Genomic DNA, 15,078 nt, shown 5'->3' with positions numbered 1-15,078 from the left:
GAGACCTAAGGAAATGTTTAGTTTTTTTAGAATAATTTGAGAAGAATTGGCATTAGTTCATTAAAATGGTAGTATTCAGCAGTAAAGCCATCTAGCTTTGGGTTCTTTTCTTTGTTAGTAGACTTTTTATTACTGATTCTGTGTCATTACTGTTATTGGTCTATTAAGGTATTTTATGTCTTCACAGTTCAATCTTGTTAGGTTATATCTGTCTTGGAATTTGTCTATTTCCACTATGTTATCAAATTTGATTGTTTAGAGTTGTTCATAATATTCTCTAATGTTCCTTTGTATTTCTGTAGTGTAACCTATAATGTCTCCTTCTTTTGTTTATGATTTTATTTTTGAGGATCTTCTCCTTTTTTTAGATTAGTTTTATTAATTTTATCTTTATAAAAAACCGACTTTTTGTTTTATTGATCCTTTTCACTTTTTATTTTTACTCTCTATTTCGTTTAGTTGTATACTGACTTCCTTATGTCTTTTTTCCTGCTAATTTTGGGTTTGGTTTTTTCCTTGCTTTTTGAGTCCTTTGAGAAACATAATTAGGTTGTTTATTTGAAATCAGTGTACTTTTTTCTTCTTGAGACAGCGTCTCTCACTCTGTTGTCCAGGCAAGTGTCGTGGCATCAGCCTAGTTCACAGCAACTTCGAACTTCTGACCTCAGCGATCCTCCTCCCTCAGCCTCCAAGTAGGTGGTACCACAGGCATGTACCACCATGCTCGGCTAATTTTTCTATTTTTAAGTAGGGACGGGGTCTCCCTCTTGCTTAGGCTGGTCTTGAACTCCTGAGCTCAAGTGATCCTCCAGCCTTGGCCTCCCAGAGTGCTAGGATTAGGGGTGTGAGCCACTGCACCCAGCCTCATTCTCCTTTTTTGATGTAGATATTTATTTCTATAAATTTCCATGTTAGCACTTCTCTTACTGTATCCCATAGGTTTTGGTATGTTGTGTTTCCATTATCATGTTTTCAAAAATTGTTGTCATTTTATTCTTAATTTCTTTATTGATTTAATGATTGTTCAGGAGCGCATTTAATTTCTACAGATTTGTGCAGTTTCTAAAGTTCCTATTATTATTGGCAATTTATGTAACCAAAGCATTTGTATCCACTTAATATTCTGATATTAAAAAAAGGATGCTGAAGTAGTATGGAAAGGCTGTCCTGCCTGCAGATCCTGGCCAAAGCTAAAACACTGCCAAGAGTCTGATTCCCTGAGCCAGTAGTCCGGGACATTTCTGGCAGGTAGATCTCAGTGGACCTCCCATCCCATTCATAGTTTTGCTGGTTACTGCTTACAGATGACACTTTCTCTGGGTCTGGTCCATCTCTGAAATACTAATGGCATCTTTGTAGATCAGGAGAGGAAAATAAAACAAGGATTGTGGGTCAAGTGTCCACAAATACATAGATTTTCTGGGATCCAGATCTAGAAAAAGAAATTGGTATCTTAGTGAAAAGTTAGCTTCTGAAAGAGATTTTAACAATTCTTTCATACATAGAACCCACACTGAGGTCACTAGTTGTAGCTACAAATGGCTGATAGGGTTTCTGATCAAACTAAACACACACATACTATGAAAGCACTCCCCAGAATTGTTTTTATAGAGTGGGTGGTCTAGAGATGTGAGAGGTATAGACCTATTTTGCCTTTGGGAACTGAAACAGTCTTCTTTTTTCTCAGAAACTACATATTTGATATCCATGAACTCATTACTGGAACAGGATCCCAAACCAATACATTAAGCTTTGGTTTAGGACAAGGTTTTTTAGGAGAATAGCTTGTGGTAACTGGAAGGATGAGCATAGCAAAAAAGTAAGGAAGAAAGAAAAGTCAGAGGGAGTTTCCCCACTCAAAATGATCTTACAAACCTAATAGGATACATTAAGCCAGGTAATATGTATCCATACAACAATATACCCCAATATATAAAACACTAAGAAGCAAAGGGAAAATAACAAAAGAAAATGAGACATTTAAGACATTTAAATGCATGTATGATTGCTAATATATCTAGCAAATTAAAATTAATCAAGAGTAGTAAATTCAACAAACATAATTTACAAACTATGAAAATGTGTGGTAGGAAGAATAACACCCCTCCAGAAATTATCCTCATCCTAAACCCCAGAACCTCTGATTATGTTGAGTTATATGGCAAAATGGAATTTAGTTTTATCTGAAATTCAGAAGAAACTAATCAATAGATCTTAAAGTAGGAAGATTATCTTGATTTTCCAGGTTGCTCAAATGCACTCAGAGTTAGTCAGGGGGAAAGGAAGTCAGAATAGGGCAGTTAAAGGAAAATATGATCATGGCAGAAGGGCAGAAGTAACATTGCTGGCTTTGAAGATGAAGGAAAGGAGCTTCTAGAGGATAGAAAAAGCAAAGAAACAAATTTTCTTCCCATAAGACATGCAGCCTTCTCAGCATCTTGCTTTTAGCCCGGTGGGATCTATGCTGGATTTCTGTACTACAGAACTGTATGATAACACATCTGTGTTGTTTTAAACCATGACGTTTGTGGCAATTTTTTAAAGTAGCTATAGGATAATAGTATATTCTGCTTCTAAAAAAAAGACATTTGTATATTTTAAGTACATGTGAAACACATATGGACACTTTATTACATTATTGAGGAGATTAAGAAGCTACATTAATGAGAGGACATGGTGTATTTAAAATATTTATAAGAATATACGGTATTATAAATATGTCAAATATTTCCACGTTGATATATAGATTCAATATATACATCAGTCAGATAAAAACCCTAAATGTGTGCATGTGTGTGTCTGTTTGCAAATTGAGAAACTACTTACAAAACTTTCATGGCAATGCAAAGTGCTTACAATGGCTAAGAAAATTTTGAAAAAAAATCTGGACTTACTCTCTAATATCAAGTATACTAAAACACAATTTTAAATGTGTTTGCATAGTATTGATACAAGCTTATACAAATAGACTAATTAAAGAACAGTGAAAGTACAGGAACATTCATAGTCTTTTGAGAATTCTGACTCAACTGGCATGTCTGATTTGTCTTACACTGAAACTCCCAGGAATCTGATGCCCACAGTTCACTAAAACCCTCAAGCTACTTTCTTTCCCAAGGGAAAGGAATTAATATGGTGGATTCCATCCTTTGTGTGGAAATAGAAAATGGAGGGGCTGATATAACCTGAGTTATCACCTGGGAATATGGGAAAAGGCATAAATATTTTAATTTTGCCTCTTAATATAATCTTTCTGAGCCTAAAATTCTACTTGCTTCCTCCTGAATACATACTGCCCAATAACTCTGTAAACAAAGACAAAGAAGAGTCTGGTGAGTTGAAAACTACAGTGGATTAGTGAGGAGAAAAACCTTAAACTGGCTCTGTGATTTTATCAAATAACAGAGCCTCTAGATTGCTCAGTGCACAGGTCAGAGCTGTGCCCTGGAGGACATAGCACCAGAAAAAAGGAATCCTTCTGACACCAGTGGTTCTATAATAAGGAGATACACAATGGTGGGAGACTTGATTTCACGTGCATACCAGCTAATGTGACCAGTGGTGCAGCAGGGAATTCAGGAGCAAACTGCTCTTTGGATAGATGCAATGAGATCAGAATGGGCTTTGACTGAACCAATGGAGCTTGGTTTGTATGTTTTCTTTTGACTACCCTTTATAGTTTTAATTATTAGTGGTTTATCTTTCCCCCTTAAAGGTATTCCCTGAAACTCAAGGGGAAATGTGTTTCCTTTTAGGAAGTAGTGCATCTGTGCTTCAAAAGGCTAAATTGCAATTTAACCTAAATTATAGAGACATTTTGGGTTTTGTTAGTCTTTTTCTTTTAAGACCACAGGAGGGTCACCATTTTGGGGAGGGCAAGACTCTATTGCTCTATGTTATTCAACTGAACAGAGTATCTGTAGGAGTTCTGTCTACATCAGACCTAGAGATGTATCTTATAACAGACTTTCACTCAGGGAACTGCCTTTGGACAGTGGGAACCAGTTGCCTTCTCCTAGGTAGATGCAATATGCCCACTTTGGCTAATTAAGGGCTCTGTTAATGGCAGAACTAAGGGAGGGAAGTTCACTATGTAAAGCTGTGACTAGGGACTTGGCAGAGACATCAGCAGGTCCTACGTGGCTGAAGCTAATCTTCTTTCCTTAAGACCAAGGCTACAATCCTGCCAAACACAAGAATATAGACTGTTGTGACTTGCTTGGAAGATCATCTTCCTTTCCTTAAAAGATTTTTGAAGGGCCTTGTAAATTTGTTGAGGCACATAAGACCCAAACATTCTTGTGTCCTGTGGGGACTCTCCAATGCTGGGCTCCCCAGTACCAATGTTTCTCATTCTCTTTCTTTCCCTGTTCAAAGTACTCTATCAAAGGTCACACAAACAAAGTTAAAACTCAAAGGGTGTTTGCAAAGCCAAACCCACTTTCCAGGGCAGGTTCTATGTAGCACAATGCTGGGGTTCAAATATCAATAGGCCAGGAATGAAAAAATTGGTGTAAACACTTCTTTATTATTCTTTGTTTCATCTCTAAGAGGTGATTATCTGCAATGCTTGTCTTTACCTATAGCACTCAGTGTTCTCTTTTATGGAGACATCATCAGACTCACTGATAGAGTTGTCCCTTCTACTAAGATGAGGGAACAGAGATCCTTCAAGTTTTAAGATATTGCCCCAAAGGTCATAAATTATCTTCTGAGTGTGCTATTCTCTGCTTGAGTTAGGATAATGCTGCTAAATTGTCACTGTGTGTTTTCTGGAACACAGATTCTTTTATATGCCCATCCAAGTAAGCATACATTCTAATCTGACCGTGCTTCAATCCCTGTGGAACAAAACTCCCATACCACCCATAGCATGAGAATCTGTCCTTTTTTGCACTTCCTCTCTCATTATTTTTTCTCCCGCTTTATCCAAATTCTTGAGTTATTTTATCAGTCCCATGACTCAAACATATTTGCTATAGAAAAGCACATCTTTTTACTCTTTGCTAATAGTTCAGCTTCATGCTGTTGGATATCTTTAATGTTTTTTATTATTCTCTCTTGCTTTCCCTCCTACCTCCTCCTTTTTCTCATGCCTGTTATTTTTTTCCCCTTTATTTGGAATTTGGGCTTATGCTAAATATTCTACATTGAGAAAGGAACACAATTAATTATGTTGAATCACATGAAATTACTGACCTACTAAAATAAACCTTTCATATGGTTCATTAGTAAATACACAAAGAAATGAAGTGGGTCCAAGGGCAAAGAGAAGGGGCAATAGGCTGCCAGTCATGCAGGTGTCACCTCTTCCTGGGGACAGGAGGTGCTTCTGATGTAGCAGTCCTGAATGTGACAGTTGCATTTCCCAATGATTTTCAGCACCAGAGTAAAATTGTTAGCCTTCACAGCCCATTGTGACACTTGGTTTGTCCTCAGGGCTCCAGGACCAGAGAATCCCACACTGCAGAGACCATGCATAACTTGAGCTGTTACAACCCCAGCTCCTTTACCCTTGTTGGAATACCCGGCCTGGAGAAGTTCCACATGTGGATTGGAATTCCTTTTTGTGGCATTTATGTTGTGGGTATTCTGGGCAATAGCACCCTGCTCTACCTCATTGCAGTTGAGCACAGCCTCCATGAGCCCATGTTTTTCTTCCTCTGTATGCTGGCCACCACGGATGTCATCTTGTCCACTGCCACAGTGCCCAAACTGCTTAGTAACCTCTGGCTTAGCTCCCAAGAAATAACCCTCTCTGGTTGTCTCACTCAGGTGTTCTTCCTCCACTTCAGCTTTGTAATGGACTCAGCCATCCTGTTGGCCATGGCATTTGATCGCTATGTGGCCATCTGCTTTCCCTTGAGATATACCACCATCCTGACTCCGCAGGTGGTCATCAGACTTATGGTGAGCATCATTGCGAGGAGCTTCTCTGTCATCCTGCCGGATGTTTTTCTTATAAAGCGGCTACCCTTTTGCAGGACACGTGTCATCCTGCACGCATACTGTGAGCATATAGGTGTTGCTCGGCTTTCTTCTGCTGACATCTCCATCAACATCTGGTATGGATTTGCTGTACCTGTCATGACTGTCCTCTCAGACGTGATCTTTATTGCTGTTTCCTATACCTTCATCTTCCATGCTGTCTTTCAACTCTCATCACGGAGTGCCCGCCAAAAGGCCCTCAGTACCTGCGGCTCCCTCGTCTGTGTCATCCTCATGTTTTACACACCTGCCGCCTTCTCCATCCTTGCTCATCACTTTGGGCACAATGTCCCTAGAAATGTGCTCATCCTATTTGCCAACCTTTATGTGGCTGTCCCTCCTGCTCTAAATCCTATTGTTTATGAAGTAAAGACAAAGCAGATCCAGGAAAAATTTATTCTTCTCTTTTCTTTGAAGAAGTCACAATGAGTGGACACTGAAGGAAAAATTTAGGTATAATTGATTTGGCAAAATGTTATGTAACACCGAAAGATATAAAAATAAAGCTGGAACTGCTATTAATTTGAAAATTCAGCATTCTAATCAAGCGCAAAATATAGGCAGGAGGGAGGGGAAGAAAGAAAATCTTATAAAGTTCAAGAAAATCTAGGGTTTTCTTGGTTTAGTTTTCTCATCACTTGTGTGAAAAAGCTGATGACTTATACAGAAGAGCACTAAAACTGGGGATTACATCTTTCTTATTGCTAATCTTAAAATATTTGAAGGATAGATGTTTCCTAACATGCAATTCACCCCTGTATTTCTCAACTTATGAATTGAAGGCAACACCTCTTATCTTCCCTTTTTAGTAGTTATTAATCCTCTCTGCTATGATTATCAAACTTACTGCTTCACACTTCTTCAGTCTATATTTTATACATCAGTAATTTCTCCTTTGTGTTCTTTATTACTTTACATTTTTCCCTGCTCATCTGAGATTACATACAGTTGCTCATCTTTTGTAAGTATTTTCTTTAGTTGTATGTTCTAAGAACTGTCTAAGGGTTGGCTTTTCACAACTGTTGGCCTACATTTTATAAGTATTAACATATTTAATTAAGAATATAATGCTGGTAGGGTAATATTAGTAAATTTGGTTTACAAATGATGAAACAGAATCTTATAATAGAAATATAGTCAATAGATCTAGGATCTAAAGCCAATTCTGTATGTTTTCCAACTCTGAGTTCTTTATTCATTTACTTCTGGGCATCTACTTCTCAAATGACTCAGAAGGGACGCAACCTTAATTTCTCTAAAACTGACCTGGAATCCTACCACCTTGATCTGTAAAAAGTGCTTTTCTCTCTTCTTTTATGGTAAATTGTGCCACTAAATGCATGAATTCCAAAGCCAAAAACCTATGGCCTATGTTTTATTTCATCTAAATTATCATCACACAAAATTACCTCAACATTTAAGTTCAATATCCTTAAGTATGAGATACCTATAAGTCATTCCAGTGGGAATATACATCACATCTTCTCCTTTATTCTGGCCACTGTGCTCGACTGGGCTCTAACCTATTACCTGTTTCTCTGAGAGTTTTCCATAATCGTTTTAAAGGAGATCTAACCTTGCTCCACCCAATCCATTCTCTCTATAAAGGCCAGAGTGAGCATTTTATAATTCACATATGATTGTTTCACTTTGTACCTTGAAACTCTGTAATGGTTCCATTGTCCCCGATAGTGCACAAGCGTCTTAGGGTCATTGCAGGGAAGGGAAGAGTCAAATGAAAAGAGCAACCTCTTATAAAAATAAGAGTCTTGCAGGATACTTACATTTATTTATACTTCATTAGTGTTTATTTACATATCATTTGCATTTCACTGACTTTTTCAGCAAATAATTCCATTAGTGATGTTTTTATTTTATGTTGTCTTACTCAGAGTTTTGTCTTTTTTATTATTTATTTTTTTCAGCATATTATAGGGGTACAAATGTTAAGGGTACATATATTGCCTTGTCCCCACTCCCCCCTCAAGTCAGACTTTCAAGCGTATCCATCTCCCAGTTGGTGTGTATCGCACTCATTATTTATGTATATATCCATCCCCTCCCCTCCACCTGCCAGACACCTGATAGATGTTATTCCTATATGTCCACTTAGGTGTTGATCAGTTAATACCAATTTGCTGGTGAGTACATGTGGTGTAAGAGTTTTGTCTTTTGACATAAGATAAACTTGTTGTGGGAGCCATCCATGTTCCTGTCAGGAAACTGTGTTAAGATAACACCAGCTATTTCCTAAGATATCCACTGATAAAGAAGTCATACATTCAATGAAGATGAACATATTAAATTACATGTGAGTAAGAAGTAAAGAGTAACACTGGCATTCTGAGATAAGACTCTCCATGTGTGCATGTGCATTCGTGCGAGTTGACGTTTTCATTGCTCTGTCATATTTTTAGGTAGTTCAGAAGGGACACATTCAGGGGCTACTTTGTTTATGCCTCCATTAAAAACTGTTATATTTATTTGCTTGTGTATCCACACCTATCTTATGAGCCTCTTGAAGGCAGAAACTTAGTTCTAGGCATCTTCTTTTACTGTATCTAATGAACATACCTGAGAAACCGTGTGTTCTTAGTAAGTGCTTGCTGTATATTTAAACTTTATCAGAAATCTCTTCCTCCAAGCCATTATCTTTAACTTTTTCTTTATTTCTTCTCTAACAGCTTAGATTCCATAGTACATTATTTCAGCCATTGTGTTGTTCATGTCTTAAACTCACCTGACTCTGCTATGTATTCAATTGAAAAACTATTGCTGGAAACTTGATGAAGGTAGCTCTGTATCTTGGATAAGTTGGCAAAAACAGCACTGAAGGACAGGCTGATACCACAGGACACCTACAATACTTGCCTAGTTTCAGGTTATCAAATACACCAATTTCTCCTTGTCTCTTCTCTTTCCTATCATTTGCTTGGAGATTACTTTTTAGGCTTCAATTAAAATCCTTCCTCATATATTCCTTCTTTAGTCATGCACACTAGATTGAAAAGATGATCAGCCTTGCTAGAAAATGACCTCTCTGTTCTTTATCTCCCTAGCTGACAGACACTTTGAGGAGGTTCCTTTTTCACATCTGAAAAGAGCCTAATAGAAAGGAAGTATAAACTTTTCTCTTTACCTTCACCAGCTCACTGCTTTGTAAACTTTGTTTTATAGCCTCAAGTAGTTCCTGAGGAGACCTGAGTGGACAGCGAGAATGCCAAACTGCAGGTCTCAGTTTCCTCCTCAAAACCATATCTGAGATGGGAGATCACATCCCCTGGGACAAGCCTGACTATGTTTTAGAGATAACCAAGTCTCCAGGAGCAGAGAAAACAGGAAAGACAACCTGCTGTCCCATAACTGCCCTGCTAATTATTCCATTGCATGGCTGCTTCTGTTTCAACTGAAAAAAGTAACTATTTTTTTTTTTTTTCCTTTAGAGCTGTCTAGCCTCTTGTCCTGGGTGCAGGCATCTCCCTTGTCTTTTTGGGTGCCTCATCATGCCACTCCCTTCTCTCTTCTTCCGTTTATTTCTGTTTTCTCTCTCCTAGTCTCTCACTCTCCCTAACCCTCTCTTTCTAAAAGATAAAATGTATTTTATACTTTTATATCCTAATCTTTGTCTGGAGAAATCTTTCTCAAGACCAGTGTACACTACCCTTCCACTCTAAAATAGGTTATTATTTCTTGTGTACCTTCTCATGGCATAATGTACTTTTTATTTTAGGATATACTACAGCTTTTATAAGGTGATAGTTATATATATAGCTTTTAAATCTTTGTCCCTTCCATTAGGTCAATGAGGACCAGGTTAGTGTCTCCTGGTTTATCGTTGTGTTCTTATCACCTGCAAAGTTTCTAACACATAATAGGCAGTCAATAAATATGTGCTGAATAAAGGATTGAAACAAATTAGTTTTAATTAACAAATGAAATAACTTTTTTGCATGGTATGTAGTTGCCTGAATTTGTAATTCAACCTAATCAAAAGGAAAACTCTGAATCGTCATAGAGAAAGACTTATTTTCGCCAGAGTAAGGTTAAAGTTGTGACCCAACTTATTCCTCTGACCTTGTCTTTGTGCATTTCCAAGTAATTATTTTTTTTTTCACAGATGTGGAAACTGATTTCCAGAACAGTTAAGAAATTTTATTACAGCAGAAAGGAAGGGATAAGGGTAAAAAGGATTAAATTTCAGATTTTTGACCATTAGACTTTGAAACTAGCCTTTCTAATTAATCTAATACCCAAGGTGGATATCTATGGTTTTTAGACCTGCATGTAATGTGTGTTAGAGATTTCCCCACACAGATAGTTAGTCTCTACTATAAATAATAGGCTCAAAGCAAAGTTAAGGATGTTTCATCACTAAGGAAAGATAGAATTGCCAAGCAAGACTGGCCACTGAGGAAAGCACTGGAAAAGGCAGACCTCTTCATACCTGGGGAGATGGCAGCCTCAGTGAGAAATGTCGCCAGGGTTGTGTTATATAAGGTTAGAAGGGAATTCATTTCAATTCGACAGGCATTTATTGATCACCCACTATGAAGTAATCTTGGCCAAGGATTCCGAAGATACAGGAGTCCCTTCACAATAAGTTTTAGGAGTTCTAGACTGAGTCTGTGAAAATGTATGTCTAACTCCTACAGAGTTTTTTTAAGAAGTTGCTTATCAAACTACATAAAGACTGTGCTGAGACACAGCTATGCTACTGCTGAGCCCAGAACATTATAACCCAAAGGATGGTGTCTTGGCCTGCTGAGTTTTTTAAACTAAAGGACACTGGAAGGGCCTCACAAGAAAGAAGTTCTCTCTGACCTTCTCCTACTCTCTTTTCACCATCTCCCATTTCTCCTCCAAAGCAGGTGATAGAAACCAGAACTCCTCCCCCTCAAATCAAGCCATAAAACCCAGAGAGGTCATTAAATCGTCTTCCTCCCCCGAACCCTTATTCCAGAAGGGTTCTCCCTCATAACCATGGAGGGATTTTGCTGTGCTTCACAGAGAGGCCAAGAAGAACCTGAACAAACAGGTCTTGCCAAGTTCCTATCAGTACATTCCCTTTTGTTCAGACCCTTTTTGTCTAATCACAGTTCCACACAGTTGTCCATTCTGCATGGAAGCCAAGCATAAAGAGACATTTTTTCCTAGGTCTTTGTTTCTTCATTTGTGAAGTCTCCCGTGTCATGTAAAACTCAAATTAAATATATTTGTTATGCCTTTCTTTTGTTAATCTGTCTTTTATTATATGGGTGTTGGCCACAGACCTTGGAATGGATGAGAGAGATATATTACACTTTTTCACGCTTATACCACCTCCAGATTCTAAGATTCCTAAGCCACTATTCATATAAATGAAGTATAATTTCCTAAGATGGGAAAGTGTTAATTTGGTTTAATCCTTGCTCATATCCTAGGCTAACTTAGGGCCTTGGGATTTGAGGGCCATTAGTTCCCCTGGCTCAGAAGCTATCTGTTCTATCTTGTCTCTATTCTCTGGAGAACACAAGAGAGGTACATTTGCAGTCCACTCCTCCAGGCACTGTTTATTCTTCCACACTGTGAGCATGATCTTATGTCTGACCCTTTTGCCCCTGTGTCTCTCCTTCCTGGTCCTTGGACTGCTTCTCCTGTTCCTTGGTCTGTATATTGCCTGTTGTGTTTCTGCACTTTCTGGTCCTTACCCTGCCTTTGCAACAATGGTTCCAGTACTGGGACCTTCAAGTCGATAGAAAGCAGTGTAGAACTATTAGGAAGTAAAAGTGGGTTGGGGGATAGAGTTGATAAGAAATAATAGATTTGGTAAAGAGGAGAGAAGTTGGGAAAAGTGTGGTTTCTAGGAAACAGGAAAGGTCAAGATTAGGACTTTAATTATAGTACTAGTGCTTACATTTATGGTAAGAGAATGGCATAAAACAGGAGTGTCTCCTCATAAATTAGGAGCTTAATTCTGAGTGTTTCCCACTACTCTCCCCAGAATGTTTCTAGGTTTTTCTGGATGTCAAACTGATAACCATAAGAATGTAAGAAAAATTAAAGACAGTAAATAATCATGGTCAACTTAGGACAGGCCATACCAGATTGTGGCCAGCCATCTCGAGAGTAGAGTCTCATACACCACCACAGAGACTTTTAGGTTGTCTTACGGGTGCAAGTATAGGTTTGTATTTATGGATACATTTGAAAGGTAGTGTCCTGTTGCTCTTTTGGGATGATGAAGGCAAGCATTAGGATATGTTTGTCTCCTACCTACCACAGAAGGGGACATATACATTATAGATTAGAATATTTGCTTTCTTGAATGGGTCTTGCTAGAGTTTTCTGTGACTCATGGATCAACCATGGACACTCATACTATAATTTTAAAGGGCAGAGGGAACATCTTCACGTAGATACACTCAACATTAAAAAAGGACAAGCCGTAAATTACTATACTACTATGCTTCTTGATTTAGATATTACTAAAAGACCTGTCCTGTGTTTAGCTTGGTGATGAGGATACTGAGCTTGTAGAGATATAAGGTGAGTGACTGCAATATTCCTAGCTTTAGGAGAAAAGGAAAAAATGTTTAACAATCAATTAGAGATCAATAAAGGAGATAGAAATAAAACATCTACTAAAGACTCAATCTTGTTCAGGATTTTAAAGACAAAGGAACTGTGATCAAAGACAGAGAAGTTATTAATAGATTAAAAGGAATACATAATTCACAATACCTGGGAAGCCCCAATAAGGAATGGAAGTGTAAAGCCACCGAACTTTTTATTGTATTTAGAACATTGAAGTTGGGTGGGAATGTGCTAACCAATTTCCCACATATATCTGTGTCCTTCTTTCAGAACATCTTTCAGTGGTGCTTCATGGCTATGGATTCTTTTGGTGGGAGCATTCACCTAGTTCAGGAATATTTAAATATGGGGAGCAAGTTTTCACTTCCAGATCCTCTGTTTCTCAGAGCTGAAGTATAGGAGCCTGCTTCCTGCTATTATAGGCTGCCAGGGTGCAAGATTGATGGAGAGGTATGTGAATGACAGGGCAGTGAACATGAGTAAAATGCATTCATCATAATATTGGTCATCACTGAATGGTCAGCTAAATTACTGTGGAGTCCTAAGTGCTTTCCTTCACTCATTTACTCCATAAATATTTATTGAACACTGCACCAGATTCTGTTCTAGGGATAGAATAGTGAAATAACAAGACATGATTGTTGTCCTTTTTAAAGTTTACAGGTTATTAAATAAGTAAAACAAAACTAAAATAGGGCGGGGAGCCCTATGATTGAATAATGCAGAGTGTCACGAGAGTACAGTACCTGGGAACATCATATAATTCAGATATTGGTCAGGAAATATCACTGAGGCTAGTATTAATAGATGAGTGAGAGTTACTCAGGAGAAGAGAAAAAATGGACTAAGCTAAAAACATATTCAAGACCAAACATGGGTGGAGGAACATTTCAGACAATAGTGTTCCAAAGAGTTAAAAGTTAAATTAGGGGTGACGTAGTTGGTGGACTAAAATGATCTCACTTTTGGCATGAGAGAAGGCAATGTGAGCTCTTCTACTTTGATGCTCTCGTCCAAGTTCTACTGTTAGTGAATGTAATAGTTGTTTTCTGGACAAACAAAATGATTGAATGTTTCTAAAGTGTCATCTAAGAATCACATGCCTACAATCTTGTCAATAATGCCACAAAGCTTGTTAAGTAAAGAACTATGATTTGTATGCCTGTTTTTGAGTTGTTGAGGTATGTTTTCCAGTTATGATGTCAGCAAGAGACTTAAGAACATGAATACTATTCACATACCCAAGTAATGTCCATTTGCTTACCATGGCATATAGTAAACAAATGGGCATATTTTGAATAACCGTTAGAATTATTGCCTATAATCAGGAGACAAAGTAGAAGCCAAGAAAAAACAACTAAAACAAGCAAAAAAACTTGTTTTAAATTTTACGGAGATGGAAGAGTGTGCTGATGTTTAGCACATTTCACTATTCTTTCCATAGCCTGTCTATCAATTGACAAACCCCACCGATTTTGTCAAGTATATCTCAGAAATCAATTTGTTAATCTCTTCTGTTACATTAATTGAGGCTGCCATTATCTACCTCACTACAGCAATCGTTATACTGTATTGCTGATTTACTTAGCAGCATGTTCTCATTCCATCTGGATATGTATTAGAACTTAAAAAAAGTATCATTTGAAGGAATGAATGCCTCCATTTAGGTTTTTACAAAATAGTTATAATGGCCTTTAAAAAAAAGCCTTTAAAATGTTTGGGATTCCTCTATGCTCAGACATCAATTGAATCCCACATACATTATCTGCTGTTTGAAAACAAAATCATATAATTGATTGTCTTATATAGGCACCATTTGGAGGGAAGTAGTCTCTAACATCCTCTTTATTTTATGTGAATTGGTCTATGTAGTTTTTCTGAAATATTCATGAAGCATATTTATTATTATTTTCCTGAACATTACTAATTTTATTGCAATTGTTATAATATTAGGATTGATTTATAAAGTAGTATTATTGTTAAAAATATATTTTCTTTATTGTTAGAAAGTTTATTTTGTCCTTTGACCTTAATTTCCATAATCATGTTTATATAATTTACATATGACTTTAGAAATGCAATTCTGCTGATTATATTGGCCACAATTTTTCCTTTTTAAAATAATTGACTTTTAATTTTGTGACATGTGGTACCTTATATTAATTATATCTTATTTAATCAATAATGTGATTAAGCTTGAAATTTTGCCTCTTATGCAGCTTCTATTACTTATTGAAGTTTTGTCATTTAGTGTAGGCCCCCATACTATTTTCTCTCCCATATTTGCAGCTTTATTTTTCTACCTTAGTATTTATTGCTTATTTGTCTACCTAAATGTATTTCTTAAGAATCTAATCCTCATATAGATTTCAGATACTCTTTTTAATGCAATTTGAAGATTTTCTTGTAATTTAATTTATATGTATCTCTTTGATTCATGAGGAATTTCAGGATACATTATAACTGATCTCACAGAAATACAAAGTATCATTACAGATTACTATGAACTATTATAGG

The 15,078-nt window shown here is 37.2% G+C and overlaps 1 protein-coding gene across 1 annotated transcript; it reads left to right on the top strand.

Annotated features, from left to right (window-relative positions):
- The first annotated feature begins 5,475 nt into the window (after nt 1-5,475).
- On the top strand, nt 5,476-6,417 carry LOC105883399 (olfactory receptor 52H1-like). The gene has a single exon (XM_012786466.2). It carries the CDS (start codon nt 5,476-5,478, stop codon nt 6,415-6,417), a length of 942 nt encoding a protein of 313 aa, XP_012641920.2.
- Nucleotides 6,418-15,078: the final 8,661 nt, after the last annotated feature.

Source organism: Microcebus murinus, chromosome 4 (assembly GCF_040939455.1).
Source record: "Microcebus murinus isolate Inina chromosome 4, M.murinus_Inina_mat1.0, whole genome shotgun sequence".
In the NCBI taxonomy this organism is placed as follows: Eukaryota; Metazoa; Chordata; class Mammalia; order Primates; family Cheirogaleidae; genus Microcebus; species Microcebus murinus.
This window is presented reverse-complemented; position numbering and strand designations above follow the sequence as displayed.

Coding starts and splice junctions, on each gene's coding strand:
- LOC105883399 (XM_012786466.2), top strand. CDS start 5,476: ATGCATAACTTGAGCTGTTACAACCCCAGCTCCTTTACCCTTGTTGGA.